At 34.9% G+C, this 24,645-nt stretch overlaps 1 protein-coding gene across 3 annotated transcripts in view; it reads left to right on the plus strand.

Moving 5' to 3' along the window:
- KRAS (KRAS proto-oncogene, GTPase) overlaps positions 1-24,645 on the plus strand; it is a 45,771-nt gene that overhangs the window by 14,299 nt on the left and 6,827 nt on the right. For all 3 annotated transcript variants that reach the window (XM_020965077.2, XM_020965075.2, XM_020965078.2), the window contains 2 exons: positions 6,816-6,994; positions 12,396-12,555. In XM_020965077.2, the coding sequence (XP_020820736.1) occupies positions 6,816-6,994; positions 12,396-12,555 (339 nt within the window). The remainder of the gene's footprint in view (positions 1-6,815; positions 6,995-12,395; positions 12,556-24,645) is intronic.

Here is a 24,645-nt window from a genome sequence, read left to right on the forward strand (position 1 = left end):
TTGTCAATGTGTCACATCTTTTTTTTTTTTAAATTATTTTTTTGTGTGTGTGTGAGACAATTGGGGTTAAGTGACTTGCCCAGACTCACACGGTTAGTGAGTGTTATGTGTCTGCAATCAGATTTGAACTCAGGTCCTCCTGCCTCCATGGCTGGTGCTCTATCCATTGTGACACCTAGCTATCCCAATGTGTAATATAAAAATTTAAAATAGAACCTCAAAGATGATCAGTCAGTAACCATTTATTAAAGTGCTTGTTATGTGTCAGGCACTGTGCATATTGATGTTTATTACTTTAGTACTTTGGTGTTAATGACCTTATCACTGAGCATTTCTCCAGAGGTGCAGAGCTGAAACCATCCATCCCTCATCTGATATGACCCTGTTCTCTGTCTTCCCAAAGTCTTTCATAGCATCTACCTGATGTGCCATAGGCACTACATCTTTAAAGTGAATACCAGTGCTGCATACAGGTTGTCAGTCCGGTTATCCCTCACTCCTGCTACTTTAATAGCAGCCCGTTTTCTTGGTTATATAGGTCTTTGATATTTTTATACTACTTGTGCATAGATTTTATTGTTAGTAACAGGCTGCAAAATACCTATACTTGCTATACATCTCTTTTCCTCTGGATGATCCTGTGGTTTTCAGTTTTTGGAAATTACAGGAGATAAGCAAAATAATTTTTAGAAATTTTGAGATTGGACTTCATGATTTTATTGGTATAGGGAATTCCTCCTTAGGAAACTTCCTTTCTTAATGCAGATTGGCACTTGCTCCACAGTTTATGATCTTGCAGAACTGTGACTGAGGTCATGAGAGGTTAAATGACTTGCCCAGGATCATATGCCAAGATAGGAGAAGGCAGAATTTGAACTCGTTCTTTCTTACTCAGGTCAGCTCTTTGTTACAATACACAGCCTCTTTATCAAAGGGAATGCTGATTTTAAAAGATGAGATTTTGTTTCAGAGAGAATCTTGGGGTTGTTGAAAATGCTATGCAGTTTTCCATATGCAGTCCAGCATGCTCATTTCCTCATTTAATTTGGGGCCCAGATCATTGTCCACATGCAGTGTCTATACAGGACATTCATTCTGATGGATGAGTTTAATTGCCTGTCTTAGCAACTGCATTGCATAATCTAGATAATAGACTATTCTCATCCACTTGGTTTTTTTCTTGTGAATTGTTAGGTCAAACTCTTGAGTGGTTGTGAATCTACATGGCTCTACAGTGTTCCAGCAGGATCATTTAAAGATTTCAATCTTTACAGGGAATTCTTTTATTTGGACTGGGTTGGGTAGCCCCCCCGCCCATGACAGTGGTAAATTCCAGTTTATGTTAATTTTTTTATGCCCTGCTCTGTTTAATTCAACGGGTGGGTCACCCAAAGTTTTCAGGAAGTACCATAAAATCTTAGCATATGTAATTGGAGGCATCTTTTTGGAAGAGAGCCTTTAAGCCTAGATCTTGCTTTACCGAATCAGAACTTAAATAAAAATATTGTATAAGAATTTACATTTATTTATATTGTATTTACAGTGGACTCCTCTACTTTTCAATCAGTTTTGTGACTATAAGATGAGATCTGATGTAGAATATTATTTGTGAAAGTCTGCCTACTCCCTTATTTTCATCTAGCATGTCCTAGATAATGTGCACAGGTAAGTTTTTGTAGGGGTAAGAAAATAGGTTCATGAGTTGTAGTTATTTATGTCCTCTTTGTCATTCCTTTGTCTCCTCTACCCCCTCTCCCCAACCTCCAGCAGTAATACCTTCTGGGATTTTTTTTTTCCAATTAGTTCCTCAAAAATGTGTTGACTCCAACATGGACTTCTTCTGGGTATACTTTGTGTACTCTATCTGTTCTTCCATATTTCTTTTCTTTACCAGTAGACTATAAGCTCTGTTAGGGACAATTTTTATTTTGTCCCTGTATCCTCAGCTTAGCATATGTTGAGTGCCTAAGAAATTTAATGCTTATTAAATTGAATTCTTTAATGCATTTTCTACTTTTTCCTGTAGTACATTAATTAGAATCAGTATGTGGTAGGTCTACTGCCATTGGTAAGTAAAATAGCTATAGGAATGATGATAGATCTTTGCCATTTTTTTTTAAATGTCTGTTTACCAGTTTCATCTTCAGATGGGAAGGGAAAGAAATAAGCATTTACATCATGACTATTATGTGCCATTCCTAAGCACTTTTTAGAGATCTCATTTGATCCTTCCAATAGCTGTGAGGTAGATGCTATTATTATCTTCATTTTACAGTTGAGGAAACCGAGGGAAACAGGTGAAGTGACTTGCCCATGGTCAACACAGCTGGTGTTTGAGGCTGGATTTGAACTTGGGTTTTCTTGGCACCAGGCCTCACACTGTATCCACATGAACTGGCTTTAATTGGGTCTTTCAGTAAACTTTCTTTAGATTTGTCATTCCTTCTACTGTTTGCTGCTTTTGAAAAAATCTTTCACCATCCCTACACCTCACCAACTTTTGTGTTTTGCTAGTCAGTTTATATTCTAAGGTAATACTGCTCTTGGCCTGCTGGTTGAGAATGCTTCTGGGTTTCTTTTGATCTCTACATTTATATCAACTTTCTAGTCTGGAAAAACCAGCGACCTCTTTGTCCAAGAGGCTGCAAATTCTATAGACATATCTCCTCCTTTCTGATACCCTCTTATTCTTATCTTGCTCATTTTCTGTAAACTTCCCTGCTCATATTGTATGTCCCATTTCCAGATTTAGTTCGGTGTTGAGAAACTTTCAGTCTGGAAACTTCTAGTTTATTAACTGGGAGACTGGAAACAATCAAACCCATGTAAGTGAACCCCCACTTCCCTCAAAACATCTGAGCCACTCTGATCCAGAAACTCCTGTGAAACATGCTGTGGTGAGCTCCCCAGTGATTTTCCTTCCATGCCTCTTGTCAGTTTTGTTTTGGAAGTATTAGTCCCAGACCTAATCTGAGAGAGTTGATGGCCTCCCTTAGAACTTTTCCTTTGTAGTCTTTGTCCCTCACTCCCTTGAGTGTCTCCAGCTAAGTACCGTGGCCTTTTGGGTCTTTGCTTGAACACATTAAATAAAAGAGAGCTGTTGTTTTTTAGCATTGATTACTTGCCTATTTCTTTTGCTAAGCCCTTTTAGTTTCAGCAATAGATCCTGTCAGTTGACCTTCTTTAGGTAATGATTATAGACTGTGTTGGTATCTATTCCTTTATCCATTTTCTGTTGATGGATTATTTTAAATAAGTTACGTCAGTTTTAATTGCATGGTATATCTTCTCATCTTTATCCTAATGTGGTGTTGATTTTAATTTTTACTCTTACAAGTTAGTCTGTACTCAGTTGATTTACAGATGGTAACCACATGAATAACCAGTTATTTCCTGTCCAGATAACAGTTTCATTTTTATAATGTTCATTGTTTCTAGCACTTTCCGAATCTCTTTTTTGAAGAAAGTGTTCATGACGTGTATATGAATTTTAGACATCTTCCATTTCTTAATCCTGAGCCCTTTTCCAATAAATTTTCCAACATCTTCCTTTGTTTACTTTGTATTGAAATTACTAAGTATTTACAAGGTATTCTTTTAATTTGGAGAGTCTTACTATGTATGTTCTTCATAGAACTTTTCTACCTCCTTATTCTCTGCAACTGATGTCACATAAGTTACTATGCACGTTAATCAGAGATAAATTACCCCCAGAAAATACTTGTTACCTTAAGACAAACAAAACTAACTCCACTAACTCTCTTGTACTTGCTTCTCCATAGAAAACCTCCTTCCATATCGGTGCAGCTTCCTTATATCTTCTGGTTTCAATAGATCAAGCAGCAATGTCAATCTTAATATGATTCCCTTTTGTACATTCAGTAGTATGTTAACTTGCTGGTCGTTGGACAAGGACTTCACATTTAAGTACTAACAGTTCATTTTAATGGCTACATATAGTATAAAAACTATTGTCTTTAGGATTCATTGATTCCTTTTCTGTCACTCTCACGGCAGAAAGGGAAGAGAGGAGAAACAACAGTATGATGCCTATTTTGACTTTATCTTATGTTGGTTGCCATAAGAATTCATTTACTAATAATGAGTCTACTAGTGATGAACATCTTTCTTCTACGATGGGCTTGTCCTAGAAAAGTAGACACAATCTGTTAGTAGGACTGCACACAAAGGCTTTCTGTAATGGTAGAATTTACCAGAACTTGTGTTTCACTCCTTTAACCTTCAAGGATACAGTGTTGTCACCATTTCTTAATTAGGGTTCAGAGGAGGACTTCTGGAAGTTTATTGTTCATACACACTTTGAATAGTATCCATTTAGTAAATATTTGAATTACTGTGAATGTAACTTAAATTGAAGAGTCTGTGCATTAGAAACCTATCAGAATTTTCACATATCCAGGTCTGATAGCAGCCAGGTTTGTGGAAGTATATATAGTTAAAATTATTCTATGGAATAAGAAAAGAAGTGCACATGGATAGTAGTAGTAATGTTTGTGATGTTGATTGGACAGAATTATTACAGTGTTTTTGTTGAACTTGGAGTCAGGAGACCTGGGTTTGAGTCTTTTTTTTTTTAACTCAAAAATTTTATTTCTGTTTCTAGTAACATAATATGTGCTTTCAAATATGTGAACAAGAACCAAGAAAGAAAGTACAAGCAAAAAAATAATAAAACCAAATAAAACTAAACCCCCAAGTCCCATAAACAATTTAATAAAAGCATACAAAAAATGGTTCCAAAGACTTGTGCAATAACTGTACGTTTACCTTTTATTCATTATTAATAAAAAACAGTGCATTATCTTCAAGTTAGCACTAATGCTGTTTTCTGATTCGTTGTTTGGGGTTTTGCCTATACTGTTTTGTGTTGCTTCCTTTTTGTTTCACTTTTTTATTCTGTATCACTTCATGTCTTTCATATTTTTTTGTATTCTACATATGTTATTCCCTGTCGTTGTGCTCTTTCTTTACCTCTTAATTAGTTGTGTTACTTTGGGAAAGTTATTTAACTTCTTTGGGCCTCTGTTTGTTTCCTTATATATAAAATGAGGGGGAGTGACTAGTAAACTTCAATCTTCATATCTCTCCTCACTCTAAAATTACCTATTTCAGTTAATGTGTAAGGAAGCATAGTGCAATGTTTGTTTTTTTTAAATTGCAAAAAGAGAAAGAGAAATCCCTCTGTATTTAAAAGGTCACCAAAAGTTTAACGGCATTAGCAGGACAGATCTTTTAAATCCTTTCTGCTCCATGGGCCTATGTGACCCTTTGCCTATCCTTTTTAAAGCCTTCAGTTAATCTGGTAATTTGATGAAGATATATAAAGACAAGGCCTATCTCTTCCCTATATAACCTCCATTTACATTCAACAAATATTTTTAAAGGACCTTCTTTGTTCAAGGTTCTTTTCTGGAAGGGTCTGAAATACTGGAATGACCCCATTTCTGTATCTACTTTCTTTTGCCCCACATACAGTTATCTCTTTCACTTTTTGGCATATAATGTATGGCACATTGGTAAATAGCACTCAGATAGAAATTCTGGTAATTCTTAGTATTTTTGTTTAAAACCATAAAATGGGGGCAGCTAGGTGGTGCAGTGGATAGAGCACTGGCCCTGGATTCAGGAGGACTTGAGTTCAAATGCGGCCTCAGACACATAACACTTACTATCTGTGTGACCCTGGGCAAGTCACTTAACCCCATTGCCTAGCCCCCCCCAAAATAAATAAAACCATAAAATGTTTAATTGTAAGTTAATGGCTAAATTAGGCATTTGCTTAGAATTGAAGCACTGGATAGGTATATAACAAGGTATATAACGCTAGCTTTAACCTCATATCACAGATGTGGGGTGGATCAATTACAGATTGTATCCCAATGTCTGCTTCCCATTGGTACCTCTGCTTCCTTTTCTTTGACTTTACACTATCTTTTCCTGTTTCTGGCAATATTGACACTGGGCGTGCGGGGATCTCTGGGAAAAATGTGATTGCCAGGAGCCTAGGAGAAAGATTGTGGGGTACTTTCCTTAAGGACATCTCATTCTTCCTTTGATAGTCTGATTACATAATTTTCTTTTCATTTTATAGTTAGAAACGCCTTAAAACTTAAGATAAAATAATCATGCACCCTACTGACTCCCATAAGATTTTTTTGGCCATCAGCAGGCAAGCCTAAGAAAAATCACATTGCATAGCCAAAGCACTTCAGAAGGGCATCTGAGTGTAAAATAATTATGAGCATGTGTTTGTGTTTGTGTTTGTGTGCCAAGCACATAGAAAGTACTCAGGAAATAACTTAAGAGATCTATGATTTCGCTAGTATGGGTACTCCTGCCATTGATTCAAATGGCAGTTCCTTCATGCCTTTGGATGTGATCTTCCTGAGTTGCTATGGCTGAAAAAAGTCATTTGGTGGTCAAACCTCTGGCCTTTTCTGCTAGGCTGCTCCTAATGTGACAAGACTTAAAAGTCCATTGTAGACTCATGCTCAAAGCCTTTCCAGTGTGTGTTTCTGTGGCATATCCTTTGAAGACCCAGGATCGCTGTTACACCACAGGGAGGGATGGGAGTTGGACTTTAATAGAATATAATAGGTTGAGTAGATCAAATTTAAATGAAATATCTTACCTTTATATTAATGATTGATTTTTCTTTTCAGATTAAGTTCAACCCTGTTTAAATGATTTTTGTACTACTATACTTGGTAGCATCACTGCATCTCTGTACAGCACCCAGATAAAAAATAAAAAGGTGCATTGTAATAACCTAGACTATGTTTCTCCTTTCTCAGGATTCCTACAGGAAACAAGTAGTAATTGATGGAGAGACCTGTCTCTTGGATATTCTCGACACAGCAGGTCAAGAGGAATACAGTGCAATGAGGGACCAGTACATGAGGACTGGGGAGGGCTTTCTATGTGTATTTGCCATAAATAATACTAAATCGTTTGAAGATATTCACCATTATAGGTGGGTTTAAAACAAACCAATTTTAGAAAACAAAACTAGAGAACTGTTTAATTGTTTTATTCTAGGAAATTTATGAGTTTTGTAACTATAGCAATCATAGATATTGCTCCAATAGCTGCATTAACATTGGTTGTTTAAAATTGGCAGTCTGAAACAGATATTTTAACAGACAGACTGAATTTTATTACTAAAGGGCCATGTTAGATAAAAATTATTAACTTAAGAGACTGATTTCTTCTTCTCTTCTTCTGGGCCTGCTTCTCCCACCTTCAGTACTCAGCCCCTGTTTTCTGACCTGCTAAGACAGGCCTGCATTACCTGCAGCCCGTAGGCTACTTACTGTCCATGGGCTCCTTGCTGCATGCCAAAGGATTTCCTCTACATACAAAGGACGTTTTTCTCGGGCCACCCGAAATCTTTTGGCATGCCAGAAGCGGCTGGGGCTGCAGGTTGTGCAGGCCTCTGCTAAGAGCTGCTATTCGGAGGATGTGGAACTTAATGCTTTGCAGGAGAAAACTGGGACTTACACCGGTCCAAAGTATAATTTGAGATGGGAACACTGGTTGATGAACTAGTATATATGTTTTAATTAGCTATAAGAGGAGCTATGTAGGTAGAGTAGAAAAGTAATTAAGTATTCATAAACTTACTCCCCCTTCCAAATCCACTTTAAAAATAGTAATCAAAATTAGTAGTTCTTAGGTTTGTAGCATCATAATAAAAAAAAGTTGAAGTGTTTTCCATGTAACTGAGCATGTGCTCATCCATTCTGATGGGTCATACATTCTTGCTGTCATGTGCTTATAACCTTCATTTCTGCTAGAGGTTAGGAAAAGGAAAGAGAAATCCTATTTGCTACTTTCTGTAAGGCCTAAAAGAGTCTGGAAGCCTTTTTCTCATCATTCTTTCTATAGCCTGTTCAGGAGAAGTTCTTAGTCACCAGTCATCTTTGAAATAGCCCAACAGGTATGGAGATGAATAAGGGATGACCACAGCATCCCAGATCCAACATTTGCACAAGTCCTTTAGTGCAGAATTAGATCATATGTGTCCTGCATGGGATCGAGAGTACATACTCAGTTCCATGGAAATCCAGTCCAACTCCTATTAGACTAGTATTGGAAGGGACATTAACTCCTCAAAGGGGTTAAATGTGGGAATAATTATAGCCCATGTTCATATTGAACTTGAATGCTTTCAGAGTGCTCTCCTTAAAACAACCCTGAAAGGTCAGTAATACAATTAAACCCATTTTATAGTTGCAGAAACAGACTCGGAGAAGTTACCTTTGGTTGTTTAGTCACGTCTGACTCTTCTTGACCCCATTTAGGATTTTCTTGGCAAAGATTTGCCATTTCCTTCTCTAGCTCATTTTACAGATGAGGAAACTGAGGCAAACAGGATTAAGTGATTTGCCTAGGGGCACACAGCTAGTAAGAGTCTGCAGCCAGATCTGAATTCAGAAAGATGAGTTTTCCTGACTTAAGGCCTGGAACTCTATCTGCTGTACCACTTAACTGTCCAGAAGTTACCTTACTTGCCTATAATCATCATGTAACTTTTGAGTGTCAAGAGCCAGACTTTAACTCTGATCTTCTGATTCAAAGACCACTGTTCTTTACATTATACTCTGCTGCCTCTTCTCCCTCTATAATAGGAAAACATTCATAGGGAATGCTTGAACACTTGCCATGAAGGAAACTCACCACTTCATTAGGTAGCCCATTCTATTTTCAGTTAACTAATTGTTGGGAAGTTCATATACTGGGGTGATGTCTGTATCCCCATAACTTCTATCTCTTGGTCCTCATTCTTTCTGTTGCTATAGCACAGAACATGTTCAGTAAGTCAAAATGATATCCCTTTATTTGAAAAAAAACTATGTTCTATGTTGTCTTTAGGTCTTTTCTTTAGGCTTTACATCGCTATTTAATTCTCACATGACATAATTTTAGGTTCCTCATGACTTTGGTGGCCCTCTTATGAAGTTGTTACATCCCTTCTGAAACATGTTGCCTAGAAGTGAATATACAGTATTTCAAGCTATGGTAGAGTATAATATATAAGACTATGTAGAGTGTAATATATAAGACTATTACTTCCTTGATCTGGATTTGATACATATTGTGTTATGCTTTCTAAGACTGTATTATGGTTTATAGTAGCTCTGTAACACTGCCACATCACATGCTGAGTTTCCAAATGACTGAAATTAAGTCTTTTTTATGTAAACTTTCTAGTTATATTTTTTTCGTTCCTTAGTTGATTTTTTTTTAACTTAAATTTAGGTTACATTTTCCCCTATTTCATCTTATTATTTTCCAGCCCTTTTTCAAACATGTTGAGATTTTTTAATATGATTTTGTTATTCACTATTAATTAGCCTTATCATCTACAGACTTGTTAAAGAATGCCTTCTATGTCTTTACCCAATTTTTGATGACAATATTGAACTTTAAAGAACTGTGGACAGAACCCTCTGGTCTCTCATCAGAGGAGTTCTGTCCAGGTGAACATTGATCAAGTAATCACACTTTGAGTAAAGTAATATAATCAATTGTGAGTCATAGAATTGTGGGTTTAGAGCTGGAAAGTAACTTAAAGGCTGCCTAGTCCTTAATATTACAGCTGAGGAACTGAGACCAAGAGAGGTTGTCAGTCAGCTAGCACTTTATTATTTATTAAGCTGAGCACAAAGGCAATAAACAGTTCCTGCTCTCAGGAGCACACAGTTTTTACTGGCAGAGACAATATATAAACAACTATATACAAATGATCTCTGCAGAATTAATTAGGGGTGGTCTTAGAGGGAAGATTAAGAAGGAGTAGGAATGTCTTCTTGCAGAAGGCAAGACTTTAGCTAAGGCTTGAGAGGAGGAGAGAGAAAAGTCCAGGCATGGGGGGACAAACCACTAAAAATGCATGTAGAGTCAGGAGTGTGAGGAGACCAAGTGTCACTAGATTACAGAACATGTGGAGGGGGAGGGGGAGTAAGGTGTGAGAAGACTGGAAAGGTAAGAGGGGCCAGGATATGAAGAACTTTAAAAGCAGGACAGGATTTTATATTTGATGCTGGAAGAACATTTTGATGGTTAAATTGGAGGATAGATTGGAGTACGGGCAGAGACTTAAGGCAGAGAGACCACAATTAGCAAGCTATTGCTTCTTAGGCAAGATATGAGGTGATGAGAGCCTGCACTAAGGTAGTTGCAATGTCAAAGGAGAGAAGGTGACATATATTTGAAATACTCTGAAAGCAAAATGACAGGACTTGACAATTGATTGGATGTAGTTAAATGACTTGCCCAGTATCACATAGTGTCTAAGGTAGGATTTGAACATGGATTTTCTTGATTCCCAAGTCTAACAAACTATTGACTAAACTCTGTAGCCTCTCAAATATTACTTGGTCCACATTTCTCTGTCATACCCACAAGGATACTCTATCAAAAGCATATTCGACAAGAATTTATTAAGTGCTTACTGAGTGCAGGGCTCAGAACTAGATGCTGAGGGTCCAAACATAAAATGAAAAACATTTGAATAAATCCTGGATTTCCATGGAATGGGTCAAAATGAAACATCAGCTTATTTAAAATGTACACTTCTTCCTAACCAATCCAGAAAAATCTTAGGCCCTAGAAAGATTAGTTGGAATACAAGAAATGCAGTGTCTCTTTTGTAGGTGTCAAATATTACCTAAGAGTCAACTGACATAAAACTAAAATATATAAGTGTTACAGAAAATTAATACCACCACAAAAGAAGGTTAAAGTAACAACAACAGAAAATGTTCTTATTCAAAAAGTTCACATTGTGAGGAAAGAATAATGGACTTATTTTGGAGCCACTATCAAAAAAGATAAAATCAATTAAGAGTTCACATGGCTTAATGCTTAGTCATTTCAAAGTTTTAAGTACAAAATTTCATGAAATGTCTTGGAATCTCCATCCTAAATATAGATGGGAAGTAGGAGCTTAGCAATGGCAATAGAGCCTTTGAATTAAAATGTCTTTAAAGAATTTGGCAAGAGAGTAAAAATCTGACAGATAGCTTTCTAAACTCTGCTTAATGGTCCAGGGTGGTTTTGGTGTTAAGTATATTTTAATTTTACTCATTCTTTGAAAGTGGCAGTCTACATATAGTATATAGGCATCTCACATAAAAGCCATTTCACAATATTAATACATATTTTATAGTCAACCACACTGTATCACAGAATTCAGATGTAATATAATCTGCCAAGTATACAAGATAGGACTGACTGTGAGATTTGCTGTACTGTTCTAATGTTATTTCACTTTACCTATGTTTTTATGGACTTCATTAACAATATTAGATGTGGTATGCCTGTATATGAAAATTCTGTCCACCACAATTCCCAAAGGAGACCAAATGGCGTAGTGGAAAGGAGACTAGATTTGGAATTCCCCAACCATGCTGGGAAAGAATATAGTTGGGAAACAGATGAGAAAAGTAATATGAGTTTTATAAAATGGGTTTGTTTAGAGTCTAATATTAGAAATTGGCATTTTCAAATTCTGGAGTACTTCCTCACCATACCATAGAAATAGCTCTTCAGAAAAGTAAAATAAAAAAAGGACACAATTCTTCTGACTCAGTCACTCATCACTTATATGTTTCCATAGTAACTATAGTATAGGAATTGAACATCGTTTCCTTATTGAAATTACTTTGAAACATCAAGCCAAAAAAAAGCCCATTTAAAAATAATGTGCCCCTCTCCACCCCCACTCCCCCAAAAACCCCCCGGTAAAACAAAACATCAGGTTAAAGGGCTTTTAGCAGGTATTGAGTTTTGGTGCATATTAAGATTATTCAAGAATTTGACCGTCATTTCATTTTGGGGCAGGGACATGGGAAAAATGAATAAAGCTTTTACTACTCATTGTTTTTTAGGCATAAACTTAAGTGCTGTTTATATTTTGAAGTAATGAATTTTAAAATTAGAGCTTATGTTCTAGACAATTTTTAGATATATTGAGTTTGTTCAGAATTTTTCATTTTTTTCCATTATATTTCTTTCAGTATGTTTTTTGGTTTTAAATTACAAAATTATAGCTTTGGTATTCTTTTGTTTGGAAGTAGTTATATTTTACAATGAGGATTTCCCCCACCCCCATGTCTGTCTTCCTCTCCCTTTCTCCTTTTAGAAAATTTTTGTAATACAAAAATATCTGAACCAATTTTGAATGCTTTATTCAGACTAAGCAAGGAAAAATAAAGGATTTATTATATGGAGAAATGGGGATTATAATCAGTTTTCAGCCTGATTATACATACTTAAGTTAAATTTTTTTTTATCAAGTATTAGAAGACTTTTCCTTCTGCTTAAATGTCTCTGATATAACATGGATTTTTTTTCTTTTCCTACCTCAGAGAACAAATAAAAAGAGTTAAAGATTCTGAAGATGTACCCATGGTCCTTGTAGGAAATAAATGTGATTTACCTTCCAGAACAGTAGATACAAAACAAGCTCAGGACTTAGCAAGAAGTTATGGAATTCCTTTCATTGAAACATCGGCAAAAACAAGACAGGTAAGTAAAACCACAACAAATAGAAAACTACTTGCTGAGACTGGAAAGTATCATGTACATCAATTCACATCTATCGTTTATCTGTTGCCTAGTGTAAATTGTGATTAAATTCAGCGTTGGTGGATTAATAAATGAACATGCTGCTTAAAATAGCTGATGCTTAAATTAATCCTTTTATATATGGAAATCCATGGATTTTCTTTCCTCTAACCTAGAAAACCAGTAATCTGTTCAAATAAAAAAGAATAATATCCACGTACAGGGATTCTATGGATGGGAGTGTAAAACTTTTAATTCGAGTACTTATATTCTCACACATCATTTAATTGAGCACTCCAGTGTGCTTAATGTTAAAGATTCAAGTGTATTACTCTAAGAGCTCTGGAAGTTTTAACTTGGAGATTTTCTATTCTCTACTGGTGCTTCTAGAGACAATGTAATACATGTTTGTGGACAGGGTTTTCAATTCCATTATATTTAAAAATATTTTACTTTTCCCTTGATAGAAGTTAGTTGAGGGAAGCAGAGATTTTTAAAGCAAGGGATATTTAAAAATAATTTCACAGAATTAGTCATTGTTTTGTCCTGATAAATTGAATGTGAAGATTTACATTTAAAAATATATTCATAAACTGTTGATGTCAAACTTTCAATTAGAGCAGTATTAACAGCTAAAAAAATTACATTTGGTATAATATAAAACAAGTTCTTACAGGGTTGTATAAAGTAAACATTTGCTAAAATATTAAAAATGGACATATCCATAGGATATAAAATATGGAAAAGGCTCTTAAAATGAATAATAAAATTAAAGTGAAAATATTACATTGCATGTACTGTCTACATAGATGGCTTGAAAATTTTATATACTAAGAATTCAAAATCAGACTCATTTTATCAAGCAAAAATTATATTTTTTAGATCATTATACATTAGAACAGTTAAAGGTGTTTTAGAAAATTTCTATTTACCTATTTAGACTTAATAGCAAAATTTCCGACCATTTTGGGTCACATGTAAAGTGCCTGATTTATATAGGTTCAAAAAGTATTTGCAGAACTATGTGCTTAGGTCTTCAAGGTCTTTAAGAAATGGTATCTGGTATGAAGAAGCATATGTTATTAGAAAGACTACACATAAGCAACAGTTAAATAAAAATATAAGATGGCATGTGATTATGCTAAAAGGAATGGTACTAAAAGTAAGTGCATTAGGATTTCAGAGAATTTAGGCAAGACACAGAATCTCTCATTGCTCCCAAGACACTCTCTTAAATTGCCCGGCTGCACTGGGGAGAGAGTTTTCTTATGCTGTATTTCCTTCGGTGATGAAATGGCAGGTTCAAACAAAGAAACAAAAAAGATTTATTGTGGGGAAGGCTATCCTGAATGATGTGAAACTTGAATCATTTCATGTTTTGCAAATAAAATAGACAGTGTTCTTTTTGTGGCATTCAGCATGTTTCTTCACTTCTACTTCTTCCAAATACTTTTATGTGATAGCAGATACCTTGGGTGAAAACTAACATTTATGATCAAAGTAGTAAAACTAAGAAACAAGTACAATATTAGGAATTCCCTTTCATAAAATCAAATTTTTTTTAACCAAAAATGTGTAATTTTTTTTTGCATATCTATAGTCTGTTACAATTACAATTATTTGGTATATTATCAATTTCACTTTAATGAAATTTTGTTGTCTGGCCATACTAGGGCTGTAGTCACTTATGGGCATTTGAGGATACAGCCTCCTCTACTTCTTTACTTTCTCCCAGAGTAGAATGTAAGCTTCTTTAGGGCAGCAACTGGTTTTGTTTTGTTTTGTTTTGTTTTTAAAATTTTTGTATTCTAGCTTAGAACCTAGCTTAGTGCTTTGTGCACAGTAGATACTTAATACTTTTTAAATTTAATTTAATTATGAGGTAGTGAAGAACTACAGCAATAGTCTGAGAACTAACTGATTTTGTGTTGCTTTGAGTTTAGAACATTATAAGGACACTTGGACCTACAGATCAAGTTACTAGTGCTGAATTTACTACTTATTAGCTATGTGAGCATACCATATAAGTTAACATCTCAAGGAGGAGTATAAGTTTCATTTAAAATGATGGAATGAAATTGATTTTTCTGAGACTTCCTCCAGGTCACATGTATTGCATTTTTCAACATTTCCACTAGTGTTCTTTTATCCCCTATGATGACCTGGCTGTATTGGCCATCGGCTGCAGGCCAACCAGTCATGATAGAACAATTAAGTAAAATTGTTGCTTGGAGTAATGTGGATTGACACCTCAGTCAAACCAGTGACATTGGTGGAGAAGGAGGGCTCTCCCTCAGAGACATAGACTTGCGGTGATTATATTCCTAGATATAGAACAAAGGAAACTTGTGTCCCAGTCCAGCTGCTTTTAGAGCAGTAACATTCTTTTCCAAAGAGAGGGAGATTTTGCTTTATCACTTATAACTTTAAAAGGCTTTTTGGAGCAATAAGCATGTATCTTCCCACTTTATAGACAAGAAAGGTGAAGGGTCATAGACTTGCCTAATATTTTACAGGGCTACAAATCAAAGGCAGGAAAAAAGAGAAAGTTTTAATTCCCAGAAGGGAGCCCCTGACTTAACTCTTGGTTATAGCAAGTTAATGACTGACAGGATGAAGCAGAACATCCTAATGCCTCATTTTCTCCTTCCCAAATTGTTACATACCACTTCATTTTGTGATGATCAGTTGACATTTTTAGTTAAAGTATTATGGTATTCATATTTTATTTTAAAATACCCATTTTTCTTTAATATGTGATTATATATTTTTCTGTGTTTTTATAAAGTTTGAAGGCCAAAATTTCTTGAGCATGAACATATCTCTGATGCTAGAAATTGGTGGGAAGGTAGGATTGATTTAACAGAAACTTACCTCAGATCTTTTAAGGATCTCATAATGAATAACTACTTTGCTACCTAAATCTGTTTTGAGATCTGCTTTTATTGAATGTTTCTTAACTATACCCTGATTCTTAAACTTTTAAACACATTTATATTGCTAAGCTGTAAATATGATCTTTGATTTATTATATTTGAACTTGATGATTTCCTTAGAAATTCCCTTGTGAAAAATTTACTTAGTCATAAAAATATCAGTTGAATCTAATTTAAGGTCTCTTTTTAGTATATCCTATCAGGAGATTTTGAAGAGTTATTCTAAAAATATTTGTAGAGAGTTTAAAATGTGACATGAATCTTATAACAAACTCAAAGACACAGCTTTCAGTAATAGTAACATTGTACTTCCTGTGTGCAAAGTCTTGGACTGGATACTTTTCTCCTTGTAGGTTGCATTTTTTGATTCAAACATTTCGATAACTTAAATATCCTACTCTTTATTCTATCACTTACAAAAGGGTATTGTCTTGCTACATGCCTTAATTATGTAAATGTATTTTTGGGTTTTAAATTTAGTGTGTATGTACCATTAATAAATAGCATAGGGATAGGGATCAGACCTATGATTTCATTGTTATACGGCAGTGGTGTCAAACTCAAATAGAAACAAGGGCCACTAAAACATTCATAAGGATCCTTGTGAGCTGCATATTGTCTTAAAAAACCACATATTGACATTTAAATATTTCCCAATTACTTTTAATCTGGCTCTGGCTGCTGACTGCAGGCCATGTGTTTGACACCTCTGACACAGGGAACCTCCTAGGTCAGGAAACAAACTCCCTTCACCATTGCAGGTCAGTACCTTCTCTGCAACTGAGAGCAATCTTTAGAGTTGCCCAGTGCACAGAAAGACTTTGAGAAACTTGTCTAACGTCACATAGCCAGGGCATCGTAGAGTCAGGACTCAAATCCAGGTTTTTGCAGTTTAGAGGACAACTTTATCCCTCATATCCCACCCTATTATTCATAATAGGTATAATGTATTAGCTAACAAATTAGACTTAGGTTACATATTTAGGTGAAGAGCATTAATTTCAAGTGGTTAAATTTCTGACAAATTATGTGTTTAAATGAAGGTCTTGTAGTGAGTAGAATAACAGAAGAACAGGTCAAACTTTCTACTCAACTTTTTATAGGTTAGTATTTGTGATTTTGAATTAAATATTTCTAAAAGTAGACATTTAAACATATATTTTCCTCCTTTTACTTAATATTGATGATGTCTGAGAAATTTTTAATAAATTACAGAAATTTGAAAAGATAATGATCATATAAGATTCTTTCCATCCATTATATTATTTTAGGCAGCGTTTAAAATGTTCACTAAATAGCCAAAATGTTATAAACTAATATTAATGTATAGTTCATAAATATATAATTATTAGAGTCAGCTAGGTGGCAAACTCTGGATCTGAATTTAGGAAGGATCTGAATTCACATCTAACCCCTTAACACTTAATAGATATGTAACCCTGGGTACGTCCCTTAACCTGTCTGCCTCAGACTCTTTAACTCTTTAATTATGGGGATAATAATAGCACCTGCTTTCCAGGATTGTCATGAGGATAAAATGAGACTTTGTAAAACAGTTTGTAAACCTTAAAGCCATGTACTAAATACTAGCTATTATCATTACAATTATAATTTTATTTTAAAAGTAATGATTTAAAGCTAAAATTACAATTTTTATAATAGTTCTTTCATTGTGTGTGTACATTTAAACACACGCACACAGTGGCCTCAGATATTGTCCATACCAATAATACCTAAAGTATGGTTAATAAGGAAGGTAAACTAGAAATTCCAAGGCAATTTTTATTTTAGGTATCAATGGTATGTAACCTATGACTAGAAAATAGTTCAGGAAATCCAGAAGAAACCACTTAGGTAAAAGGGTAGTATAGGCATAGATGGAATAGAACTGAGATTTAAAAAGTGAAAAAGTATGGTGGAGAATTTTGGTGTAAAGAAAATGGAGACAGAAACAAATGTGACTGTTCTTGAAGTGTACTAGGGACTAACAAAACAGAAGAAAAGTTGAGTTATTCAGGAAAGAGGTGGCAAGAAGGCATGATATGGTATTGATGGTGGAACTTTGATATTATGGATACTTGTTGCACCTTTCTGCTCACAGTTGCTAATAATTTCTTAATTTCCTTAATGAGAATTTTATCCTCCCCAAATTGGAAGAACCAGTGAGGGTTACTCATATTTCGAATCTGGTTTTCATCAGAAAGAAGTAACTTGTTCACGGGGTGGAAATGACAGGAAACTGGCAGAATTGATGAACTTCATCTTGGAATTTTTGGTGGAGAAAAAAGCCAGCTTTGTTATATGTGTACCTCAGATTTTAGGAGAGCAGATTTCTGAAGATTAAGAGAAAGGATAGGTAGGATGCACTGAATTCATATCATAAAAGAATTAATATCATAAAGCAATGAGTAACTAAATTACATGAAAACAATTCTGAAGAAAATAGGTTGTCCAAAATCTGATCATTGTAGATGTGTAGAGAATTTATTGCCCAATTTAGATTTTTTTTTTAAAGCTTCATATAAGAGAGTCAGAATAGCATTCAGAGTTGTAGATAGCTGTCCTTTGGTATTGTAAGATGTATTTGCCAAGTCATTGTTAGTGACATGTCTTTGAAAGTTAGTGAAAATAAGAGTACATGATACTGGAGTTAGCCAAATGATAAGAAAATAGGCCCAAATGAGAAAAGTGACCTGTCCAAGGTCACACAAGGTGACATTGTTTGGATTCAAAACCAGCTCCTCTGATTCTAATACAGCTCACTTTCCAAAGGTACCTTTTCATTTTTAAAAATTACAACTGAGAGTAAGTGTCAGTTAAGTGCTAATAAGTCTTTAGCATCAGCTAATCTTCCCTTGAACAAAGAGTACTTGCCCATGCCTTCTGGCATAAGCAGACTGAAAGGTAAGGAATAGAGCCATAGGTAGAGCCATAGGTAAGTACCATAAAACAGGGCTTCTGAAACTTTTTCCACTTGCAACCCCTTTAGTGCTTCTTAAATTTATCCAATTACATTGAAGTACTAAGCATCTAATAAGTATAAGACATTGTGGCTAGGTGGTAGGGGTGTAAAAAAAGAAGGCACAGTCTCTCTTAAGATTATGATCCAATAGAAATTGAGAGAGAATCAATCATGGACCTTGTCTTTGGGAAACCTCCACTTTTTAAACTGTGCTCAGGTACTTCAGATGTAGGCACACTCTATACCTGTCTGTTAAAGACAAGATGCGTCAGGGTATCTGTGATCTCATGAGTATTCTCATCCAGGTGGACCGTGCCCTCTTAGTACTCATCCACAGGAGGTCCACTCAATGTGCTGAGGGATCTTGCTTGAGTTTTCTTGACATTGCATGGACAGATACCAGTGGAACATAAGCTTATCCATCAGTCATCCTTGCCTTTCATTAATGTTATCAGACTTTTTTCCTCTCCAGTCACACCTCTGCTTTTCCTGTGCAATTCAAGAAAATGAAAAGTTTCTTATAAAAATCTCTACAATTTCCTTTTTTCATCTATTGATTGTCTTCTGTCTAGTTTCATCCTTGAATGCCCATAGGATGATATATATTGCTTAGTTTGATCTGTCACCAAGCTTTTTATAAACTAACTTTTCCAGTTATTGTTTCTTGCTATTTTATGAGGTGGTTCTCTTCATAATCTTCCATCATCTTAAAATCTGCAAACAAGTTTAAGAAACAAGAATCAATAGCTGTGTGATCCTGGGCAAGTCACTTAACCCTGAATGCCTCACAAAAAAGGAAGGAAGGAAGGAAGGATGGAAGGATGAGTGTTGCCCTTGGCTACCCTTTCTCCTCTCGAAGTGAAAGTATTTGGTCTACAGGGTCTCTGAAAAAATTTCCAACCCTGAATATTCTTTGATTCTTGACTATATAGCTGCATGTATGTGTGTTCTGTGTGTGTGTATATATTACATATATATAAATATATTGCCATATTTAATAATTTATTTCTGTATTGAGACAACAAGAATAGGAGTACGAAAGGTTATGTTATTACTGCTATAAAAAAGAGGTGGTAACATATGAAGACACTCACACTGCCCCCGATGCATCAGCTAGCTGGGCAGGAAACCGGTTTCTAGAGAAAGGCAGTTGCTGGTGTCCTGAGTTTTACTGCATTAAGATAGGGGAAAGGAAGGGGGAAGGAGTAAGTTCAAAGCCCTTGAAGGAAGGATAAGAGGGGGAAATCAGACCCCTCCTTCTCCCTCAACACACACATATACACATGAACTCTTGCAGAGCAATATAGACAAATATACATACATTGCTAATGTTGATTAGATGAGGCCTGGTTCTTTTAGGGTATCTATCTAATTAGGCAGCTAATGCTAGATTATCCTGGCCCACCTAAACCAATATGTGATAATGCTAGAGGCAGCAGCTGTTGAAACTAATACTGGAACTCTTGGAGTCAGTTATTATACAAAACAAGTGGGTATTCTCAGTAAAGAGGATTACGAGACTAATCAAACACTTTCATTTGATTTCAGTTTTGAAATTCTAGGAAGATAATTTTTTTAAAGTTAAAATGTCAAGTTGTTTACTCTTCATAGGTTTATGGTCCATTTTCAAGTGATGAAAGTTAATTAAAAATACTCATTACAAAATTGTTTGAATTATATTTTAAAAGGAAAGTAATCATTGCCAATGACAAATAAGAAAATCCTCAGGTATTAAATTCCTGTAACTTAATAGAAGCAACTGTAAATCTTGTTCATTAGATTAAAATTTAACATTATAGCTCTAGGGCTGAAAGGGACTTCAGAAGCCTTGAATGTTGCTTAGTAGCATGGAAGCTCCCTTACTTCTTAAAATCACCAAGTATTTGTTTATCAAGTACTTTACTATGTACTAGGCTCTATGATGGGCTCTGGAGATGGAAACTATCTTTAATTGTAAAGAGCTTAAAAACAAGTTTTGTATTCTGGCATCAATATGGATGGAGACTTTGGGAGGTGTTTGTATGTGGTTTTTTGGGGGTGGGGTTGTGGGGTGATAGTGTTAGTTTTGAGTGTATGTGTACATGTAACTATTCTCTTTGATTAGCCTCTCATTAAGGAAGTATTTGTTTAGTGTAGGTGCAGTGTTTTAACAATTAAAGTTCCTAATGTAGCACATATGGCATTATTTAGATTAGTTAAATAATTTATTAAGTGCTTACAGTGTACCAGGCACTTTGCCAGGCTCTAAAAATGCAAATACAAGCAAAAACGAAGACAGTCTCTGTCCTCAATAAGAACACGTAAAAGGGAACTATAAGAGGTGGTGGTGGGGTTGGGAGGGTATCCTGTGCAGGGGAAAATGAAAAAGTAGTCTGGAGAGTCAGGAGCAGATTTTAGTGAGGAGTACATATGGCTAGTGTGGCTATTTCTAAAATGGAGGTTCCAGGGAGGAACTCTCCGATCAGAGAAGGCAGAAGGGAGCAGAAGTGGAAAAGTAGAAAAAAATAGAGGTAATTTGTGACTATTTTGAAATGTGGAAGTATGTATTTCTCAAGTCTAAGTTTAAGACAGTTTCAGCACCAGAGGGAGGTTACTGTCTTAAAACCACTTTCTAAAAACGAGTAATAGTTTTCTCCTTGAGTATTTTCATACTCTCAAATACATACAAAATTGTTCTATTCTTTACTCTTCTCTCTCTAACCCCCAGAAGCTTGCCTCTATTTTCCCAATCTATCATCCACATATCTTCCAAATTGATATATCTAAAGCACAGGCCTGATCATGCCATTCAAAATGGAAAACATCTTCCCCACTTAGACCAAGGATACTATCTTTCAGGTTAGTAAACTAGGAATAATCCTTGGTTACATCACCTTCCCCATATCTAATCAGCTGCTGGGTCTTAATGATTCTACATCTATAATACTGCCTGTGTCAGTTCCCTCTCTTTTTGCTTACAAGGTCACTATCCTAATTCAGATTTTTATTGTGTCTCACCTGGACTGTTGCAGTATCTTTTTTTTTTTTTGGCTAGGCAATGGGGTTAAGTGACTTGCCCAGGGTCACACAGCTAGTAAGTGTCAAGCGTGAGGGTGAATTTGAACTGGCGTCCTCTTGACTCCAGGGCCAGTGCTCTATCCACTGCCACCTAGATGCCTTGTTGAAGTATCTTAAGTGGTCTTTCTATCTCCAGTCTCTCCCTTCTCTAACACAGTCTCTTCACAGCTGACAAATTATTCCTGAAAAATAGGTCTGACCATGTCATTTTGCTACTCAAAAACACTCAGTGACTTACTATTGCCACAAGGATAAATACAAATTCTTTATCTTGGAATTTATAGCTCTCCTTAATCTAGCACTCAATTTACTTTTTCTGTCACCACACTGCAGCTAAAATAGCATAGCAGCAGTTTTTCTGAACTTACTAAATGCCATATTCCATCTCTTTCTACCCTCCTTCATACCCCTCATTCAGTCACTGCATATCATTCAAGGTTCTTGACTGCCATGTTCTACATGAAACCTTTCTGGATCTTCTCCCCCTTTCTCCTCAGATGATCTAATATGTACTCACTCATGGACATGTTGCATCCCCCAGTAGACTAGAAGGTACTTGAAGTCAGGGACTCTGATTTTTTTCTTGTATCCTCTAGGCCTAGTGTAGTTCTTGAATATAGTAGCTAAATATAATTTAAATGGACACACTTAGAGTGACACTTAGATGATGTCTTTATCACCAGCAGCAAAATGTGGGGCATATTTTGATCTGATCTCAGACTTTAGCCTATGGAAACAAGAAGTTAAAATTAATTGTTCAGTCTCTTGAAATGTTTACTTCACAAGGTATCATTTCCTTCTAGCTTACTTTTTATGTCACTTGTATTGAAATGAAAGGATTATTTGACTTGTGTATCATGTAATAAGAAAATTTCTAATCTTATTTATCTTTTTTGTAAATTGGCTCCTATGAGAGGAAACATGGTACATACAATTAGTTTTAAAATTCCAATAATAGAAAATTTTAAATATGTTGTGTGAGATTTATTATGAGTCCTTGGAATATGAACACTTGCCACTTTGTAAGTATATGCAATACTTTGTTATGAATATCAGAATTTAGTTAAATATAAACCAATGGAAGGAATCGCAAGGAAATATAATAAATAGATAATTCTCTGAGGTCAGTTGGTTAATGTTAAAATCAATATAAAAGAGATATTAAGTAATATTGAAGAAAGGAAATTGTAGCTAATTGGCTCTTTAAATTCCAGTTTATTTTCAGATTTATAAAGTAAACATTCTCTTGATAATAAAATTCATTCTGAAATAATGACCTCCCAGTGATGATAATCTTAGTTATAATTCTAATAATGAATTCTTTGGTGGTGGTGGTGCTAATTTCTTTTGAATTAATGTCTTCCTGTTCTCTCTCTGCATTGTTACAACCAAAATCGCACCTTTATTTAATGGTGATGGGTATGTTTATGCTAAAAAAAATATATAAAAATCAAGCACTTAATCTAAATCAAGTAGTAATCATTTTATGTTCTTGCTGCAGAATACTAAGAGCACAAAGTTCTGTGATTTTTTTTCATAGCATTTATTCTGGCAGCTACAAGTAGGTCCTGAAAATGATTTATTTTCCTTTTGATGGGAATAAAAATTTAATTTTTTTAATGTATCAAGAAAATGAGCTTTTACTTGTGTTTTTGGAAGTATTTGAATTTTTCAAGTTCTTTATCTTCTTGAGTTTTAAGTGAAAAGATTTATCAAAGACTTATTCCTTGTAAAAAGAATTTAAGTACCTTAAGTTATTTTAAAATTGAAGATCTAATCATCTTATTTTTTTCATGGTAATTTTAATTAAAAAAATACTTTTGCCCCTTGAAGGAGTTAATTATAGGTATAAAACTAATCATGGAAAATACAAACACTACAATTAAAAATGGGGAATTTATAGAATTTTGTTCAGGTCTTGTTTGACTTTTGTCTAAGTTGTATATAAGGAACGGCTGAATACCTTTTCAGGCAAAATGTAGTTTTGTTTGAGGAGAAAAGTATAATTAATCTCAGTATACAGTGAATCAGATTTATTATTTATAAGACTGTCACTAAAATATTTGGAATCTTATAGAAACTTCAGTAAAGTTCTAAGGTTTTAGAAGCTTTCACTCTGAAAAACAGGAGGTAAAACTTGTATTTGGTAAATTACAAAGTTAATTACAGTTTTACCAGTATGATTTAAATTTCTTCTGCAGTAGAATAGGATACCTTCTTGGGATGTACCCACGTTAATTTATCACCATATTCCATTTGGCACTTGCATAATTTTTTTTTTGGTAGAAAAAACTTGAAAGCACACCTGTGAATCCCTCTTGACACATACTGTGTTTTCTCTCAGTACCCTCTGAACTCTAGGACATCACTACATTCAAGAGAATACATGGAAAATAAGAATAAATGAATAATGGCTTTTGTAAAGTGATTTAAGGTTTGCAAAGTGCTGTACATATGTTGTTGAATGGGTTACATCCTCCAGATTTATTTTAAGACTTCATTGAAGATAACTTTTTAAATTTCTGATTAAATTCTTAAGTATTTCTAGCTATGGCTAGACTGTAGATGTATAATATTGAGTGCTATATCTAGTTTTAGTACTGTCTGTCCCAGGCACTAATTTAGTTTGGAGTACTTTTTGAAAAATAAGGGCTATAAAAATGAACACCAAAATTAGACCCAAATCAGTGGCAGAATTAAGAATTATTTTTTCTAAGTCCAAATGGCATAATGCCATGATTGCTGCTATACTACAAATCATATAAAATATAATACTTCACATAGAATAGAGAACACTTTTAAATTTTTGTGTTTAAAAATGACTTTTCATAAAAGTTTGCATTAATGCTTGGTAAAGGGGAAATACACATACACATACACTGAGTCTACTAGTTTTGATAAACTCTTCTCCCGTCCATACAGATTTTGCTAAGCAATGTTAAGCAACTCTTAAAATAATCCAGTATTCTTGCTTAGATGGGAAAACTGTCCCTTCCCTTTTAAAAAACTGGTGAATGATATGTTGTCCTATTTTTTTTTAACAAGTGAAGCTCACTTATTCAATTTTTATTCCACGTGGCTATCCCAATAAATTAT

This window comes from Phascolarctos cinereus, unplaced genomic scaffold, assembly GCF_003287225.1.
Source record: "Phascolarctos cinereus isolate Bilbo 61053 unplaced genomic scaffold, phaCin_HiC Scaffold_1;HRSCAF=81, whole genome shotgun sequence".
Taxonomy (NCBI): domain Eukaryota; kingdom Metazoa; phylum Chordata; class Mammalia; order Diprotodontia; family Phascolarctidae; genus Phascolarctos; species Phascolarctos cinereus.